General features: G+C 45.8%; 1 protein-coding gene across 1 annotated transcript in view; it reads right to left on the minus strand.

Annotated features, from left to right (window-relative positions):
- Positions 1-6321, minus strand: part of VWA3B (von Willebrand factor A domain containing 3B) — a 195941-nt gene that overhangs the window by 173903 nt on the left and 15717 nt on the right. Inside the window, 1 exon segment of the mRNA XM_021716551.1 lies at positions 3303-3418. Within this exon segment, the coding sequence (XP_021572226.1) occupies positions 3303-3418 (116 nt within the window).

A 6321-nucleotide genomic window follows, 5' to 3' on the forward strand; every position in this document is an offset into this window, starting at 1 on the left:
GTCTCGTCAAGTTGCCCAGGTGGGTCTTGAACCCACAGGCTCAGGCAATCCACTCACCTCAGCCTCCCAAAGCGTGGGATTGCAGGCTGAGCCACTGAACCTGGCTTGATTTGAATGTACATGTCTCTCCAAAATTCTTATGTTGGAACCTACTACCCAGTGTGATAATATTAAGAGATGGGATATTGGAGACTCAGAATGGGGCGGGGGGGGGAGTGGGTGGAGGGATGAAAAATCACCTGTCAAGTACAAAGTACACAGGTGGAAGTATTTAAAGCCCAGATTTCTTTGCCACTATACAATGTACTCACATAACCCAAATTTCTTTGTACCCCTAAAGTTATTGAAAACAAAAAAAGTAGGGCCTTTTGGGCAGTGATTAAGTCAGAAGGGGACGGCCCTCAGAAATGGGTTAATGCTCTTATAAAAGAATTTGAAGGGAGTGTCTAGTTTGTCCTTTTTTATCCTTCCATCTCTTCTGTCATCTGAGGAACAGTATTCTTTCCCTCCAGAGGATGCAGCAACAAGGTGCCATCTTGGAAGCAGAGAGTGAGCCTTCACCAGACACCAAATCTGCTTGGCCCTTGATCTTGGAGTTTCTAGCCTCCAGACTGTGAGAAATAAACTTGTCTTTATAAATTACCCAGGCTTGGGTATTTTGCTATGTCAGCATGAATAGACTAAAGACATAGGAAGTTATTGTTCAGTGGGTACAGAGTTTCAGTTTGGGAAAAATAAGAGAAGTTCTGGAGATGGGTGGTGATGATGGTTGCACCATGATGTGAATAAGTTTTACACTACTGAAAATTGTATGTACACTTAAAAATGGTTAAGACAACAGATTTTATGTTAGGTATAATCTACTACAATTTCAAAAAATATCCTTTACCTTGATTATAGAGTTGTTGAATTGTTTTGTTTTGTTTTTTGTTTTTGTTTTGTTTTTGTTTTTTGCAACAGTACAGAGCATGGGGTCATGTTAAGTTATAGTCTGGGATCAAAAAAGTCAATAATAGCAGGAAATTCCTTTCAGATTGACAGATATGTACTCTGAGCTAAGCCTCTCTAACTCCTTACTTGTTAGTTTCTGTCTTCTATACAAGAGGAGACAAAATATTCTCCCAAGAAGGCACACCCCACCCCCTAACTGGAAGGTGGCCTGAGGAAACTGATACTGATAAACACTTGGCAACAGTTGGTGTGGTCACAGGGAGAGAACTGATTGGGTAAAGGGAAGAGAACTGCCTCTGAGGCCCAGGTTGGAAATCACACATTTTCCAAACCAAAATAGTCTGACAAGATTTCCGGGAAGTTTTTTGAGTGGGAGAGGTAGGCTTCGACATGTTGGCATTTCTGGGACATTGTGATGGATAGAGGAGGCAAGATCACATATTTAGGATTTGAGACTCTCCCCCAAATTTAGAACACATGATCACTGAAATGGATTTAGGATGGCAAGCCATGCTGAATATTTTATTCTAAGAAAAATGCTTTTGTCTGTAATTTGTATGCTTTACATGGTTGGGAAGATGGTAGTTGCTGAAAATGTGAGCTATGCAGTTTATGTTTCCCTTTATAACTAAGTTGCCAAGGAATAAGAAGGCCAATGTTAAGCCCCATTTATGGTAGTTGGCACACCTTGGGGAGTTGGTTACATCTCACATTCCTTACTCTGATAAAATCATTGTCCACTAGGCTTAATCTTGTAAATTACTTCCAATAGGTGTGACATACATTCTCAGTTAGTTTTTTCTTAGATCAGCATCGATCTTGTTCATCAATTGGCATTTTCTTAAATTCTCTGGAGATGTCCACTTCATGATCATAATAGAAGTGTCAGTAAGGCTGGGCACAGTGGTTCATGCCTGTAATACCAGCACTTTGGGAGGCAGAGGTGGGAGAATTGCTTGAGCCCAGAGTTCGAGACCAGCCTGGGCCACATAGTGAGACTTCTTCTCTACTAAAATAAAAATAATAAGCCAGGCATAGTGGTGCATGCCTATAGGTCCAGCTATTCGGGAGACAGACAGAAGGATGGCCTGAGCCCAGGAGATCAAGGCTGCGGGGAGCCACGAGGGTACCACTGCATTCTAACCTGGGCGAGAGAGTGAGACTGACTCAAAAAAAGAGTGTAAGTGACCTGAAGTAAGTAGTGCCCTCAGTGAGCTCTGCTTTGGAGCATTAAGAATTTGAACCTGTGGTAGCACGTGCCTGTAGTTCCAGCTATTTGGAAGGCTGAGGTGGAAGGATCGCCGGAGTCCAGCAGGTCAAGGCTGCAGTGGCCGGGAGCGGCCACTGCACTCCAGTCTGGGCAACAGAGTGAGACTCCAACTCAAAAAAAGAAATAAAAAGAATTTGAACCTACAAAGTGTGTGAGGAACAGGCTTGTGAGGCATCCTCTTCCTTTATGTCCATCTGACAACCTAGCCTGGCAACACAACTGCCTGTCCTACTTACAGTCCCAGCACCTTCTCCTGGGACTTTGCAACACTGTTATGTAAACAGAGGAGTCTTTCAAGTAGCTGTATGCTGCAGCTTCTCCCCTATGCCCAAAGTGTAGCCCATGCCTTACACTGAAACTAGAAATCTGCTTGATAACTACACAAAAGGCGGGCAGGTCATCCAGCACCCGAACAGGAACTTTCTTCCCTCCTTTTCTCAACGGTGTTTATTCAGAGTCTTCCACACTGCAATTTCATTAGCCCAAAAGAAAGTCCCATCTCCTGGCTTTCTGAGTAAGCTTCTGTTTTCCCACATGGCAGCCTTATTGCTTGCTGATTTGTGACCGTATTCCCTGTGCTCATGAGGCTCTCTGATCACATTCCTTGAATGAAAGGGAAGGTTCATTCAGCCTCCATAAAATGTGCAGCCTTGGTCCTTGCAAGGCACCGGTCAATCCCGCACGCTGTATCCACAAGTACTGCTTTCACCACAGGAAGGACAGCAGAAACCCTCCAAGAACCACAGGCGCCCTCGTGGCAACCTTCCAGCTAACCCATGCCCAGAACAGCTCTGCCTTGCCACAAACTAACTCCAGCATCGGCATGCCCAGGGCCATGTCTCCAGAAGATTCCCAAGTTAATAAACACATATTGCTTAGGCCATTTCCCTGGGTAATAAACTTGTTCCTGGTTGCTAGGCTGACAAGTTCACCATTAACATCCATTAACTCTGCCCTTGTACCACCTTAATAATGCAAAAGACACAGGTCGTCCCTACCTAGTTCTTTATTTCCCAATGATACAGATCATCTGAGGTTATTTGGCATATAAACTACGCTGCTTCTTTTGGATTCCAGGTACCTGGAGGGAGTTTTCCTTTCAGTTTCCTTGAACTCCAAGTCAGCACACTGCCACCATCCTTTGTGGGGAGTACAGGAAACTCTACACACTGTGTTCTCTCAGCAAACGCATGGAATCTGAAACATGGAAGGATATTCAACATTAAGCCAATGCAGAGGTATTTACGCATGCCAAGTCTTTCTCTTAGGACTGTGAATTTGCTCTTCTGTGGTGTCAATAGTCTTAATTTTCTTAGTTGCGTTCACTGCTTTTCTCTGTATTTTATCAATTCCCACAAGCAAAAGACAGGGAGGTGAAAGAGTACAGAAAATTGTAAATGCTTTGGGATCTTAACAGACAGCTCATCTTTACATTAGAGGTTGATTAGATCAACCAAGTGGTATTTCTTAATGCGGGGAAATCGATATTCTATGCTTATATTCATTCTTTTGTTCCCAGGGTTTCACCATGTCAACACAGCTCTGACAAGCCAGGGGCCCCAGCAGTGCCCATCAGCTCTGCAGGTTCAGAGTAGAAAGCTGTGACCCAGACAGCATTGCCTAATTTGCCTGTTGCTGATGGGCTGCAGTCAAGTTTAACTCAGCAAACACACACTTCTCCACGATCCAAGCCTAAGCTCTAATGAAAAGAATTCCTGTGTGGGCAAGTTTTTAGGGCCCGTCTTCTCAGCATACAGTCCAAGAAGCAGCAGCAGCAGCAGCTGGCAAGCAGCTAGGAACACAAGGTTCCCAGGCCCCCACGTAGACCTGCTGCGTCCAAATATGCATTTTAACAAGTTCCCCAGGGGACCCGTGAGCACATGAAAGCTTGACAAACATTCGCATAGTGCAGGGAATGATGGGCTAAGACACACCCTCAAAGCCACTTCACAGGAACCCCCAGAGTCAGTAATAGCAGGACATTTCTTTCAGGTTGGCAGAGGTCTTCAGTAATGCGCCTCAGAGCTCCACCTCTGCCTGTCACCACATACTCAACTCAAAGAGAATCCTAAAGCCCTGCTTGTAATAGACACCCGGACAAACCAATGACAGAAGAGGTCTGGGGGCCTCTCCTGGGCTCTAGAAAGCCTGAGTCCTATTTCTAAGGGGTTTTCAGGTGAGACTGGGATAATGACTTCACGGCAATGAACAAGTCAGCCTCTTTCCAGCAGCCCATCTTAAAGCTAATGGACACAATCTGCCTGTGCCCACCCCATGGACCAGTCTGGCTGTGCCCACCCCATCTGGAACAGAAATGACCAGCTTCCTTCTGCCTGTGACCTCCTTGCTGGGCAAGGAGGGGAGACAGGTAAGGTTTGTCCCGGCAGGTCCCACACCCTGAGTGCCAAGGCCTCTGGTGTCCAAGACTCTCCAAGTTAGAAAAGAGAACAGGGCAGATGTTTCCTCTAACCAGCACAGCCTTGCTTATGGCACAAGCAACTCACCATTAGGACAGGCTGTTTGGAGAGCCCTGAGAGTCCTCAGAGCACAGCAATGTATTTAGACAAGTAGTTCCACCCAAACACAGCCTCAGGCACGGGGTAGCCAGAATCCAGCCGGAGGGTCACTACGTCAAGGCAGCCTCCTGCAAGCTGAGACACTCAGGACATGCTGCTTCCAGCCAGGTAATAACTGCCCTCTGGGGCCGACAGCTGAAGGAGCACTAGAGACCAACCAGAAGCCACGGACCATCAGGGCAGGGAGCAGACCGGATAAGGGCACCAGTGGTTGTGAGTCAGGCTTGCACATGAGGGCCCTGAGCATGGATTGGAGGGCATACCTCCACTTCATGTTTTTCTGTAAAATCCTCCTCCATGCGTACACAGCCTAAGAGTCCTTAGCTGAACATCAGCTTCTCTTGTGGTAAATTACTCCTTGGGTTCCAGCCTCAGATGAGTTAAGCAGGAAACAGGCAAGAAAGGTGGCCCGGGAAGTTGCCTTTTTCTCTCTCCACTAGTGAAGGTGGGGCTGGGAGCCCCCTTCTCTATTTTGGGGCATTCTGGAGCCCAGAATGTAAGCCAAGTTCCTGATGTTAAAAGATTTCAAAGTGCTTTAAGAGCAGGCAGAACAGTGGCCCTCAGAATCCCAAGGTATTGTTAAAAATGAAAATTTCTGACCCTCCTCAGACCCTGAAAATCAGGGTCTGTGGCCATAGAAACTACATTTCAGTCAGACTCTCTGGGCAGTTATAATGCAAAGTGATGGGCAAAAATTCATGTTTTCAGGATCCCTCTATTAATGGAATCAGCCTGTAAGGTGAAGCCCAGCCTCTGTATCATTCGCAAGTTCTCCAGGTGATTGTAAGGAGCACCTACATTTAAGGACAAGATGCCATCTTACCCTGTTAGGATGGCTATTATCAAAAAGACAAAAAATAGCAGATGCTGGTGGGGATGTGGAGGACAGGGATTTTTTGTTTATACACTGTTGGTGGTGGAAATGTAAATTGGTACAGCCACTATGGAAAACTGTGTGGACAGCTTTCAGAAAACTAGAAATAGAAATACCATAAGTTCCTGCAATCCCACTACTGGGTATTTATCCAATGGAAAGGAAATCAAGATGCTGAAGGGTTATCTGTACTCCCATGTCTACTGCAGCACTATTCACAACAGCCACAATATGGAATCAACCTAAGTGTCCATCAACAGTTGAATAGATAAAGAAAATGTGGTATATATACACGATGAAAACACTATTTGGCCATAAAAAGAATGCAACCCTGTCGTTTGCAGCAACACGGAGGGAGCTAGGGGTCACTATGTTAAGTGAAATAAGCCAGGCACAGGAAGACAAGTATCACATGTTCTTGCTCCTTTGCAGGAGTTTAAAAAGTTGGTTTCATGGAGGCAGAGAGTAGAATGAGAGGCGCTAGAGGATGGGAAGGATGTTAAGGTGGGGGAGGGGATAAAGAGAGGTTGGTTAATGGGTGCAAACAGTTGAACAGAAAGAATATGTGCTAGCCAGGCTCAGTGGCTCACCCTGTAATCCCACGCCTTTGGGAGGCTGAGGTGAGTGGATTACCTGAGCCCGTGGGTTCG

Source organism: Carlito syrichta, unplaced genomic scaffold (genome assembly GCF_000164805.1).
Source record: "Carlito syrichta isolate Samal-C Ts95f unplaced genomic scaffold, Tarsius_syrichta-2.0.1 Scaffold308837, whole genome shotgun sequence".
Classification (NCBI taxonomy): domain Eukaryota; kingdom Metazoa; phylum Chordata; class Mammalia; order Primates; family Tarsiidae; genus Carlito; species Carlito syrichta.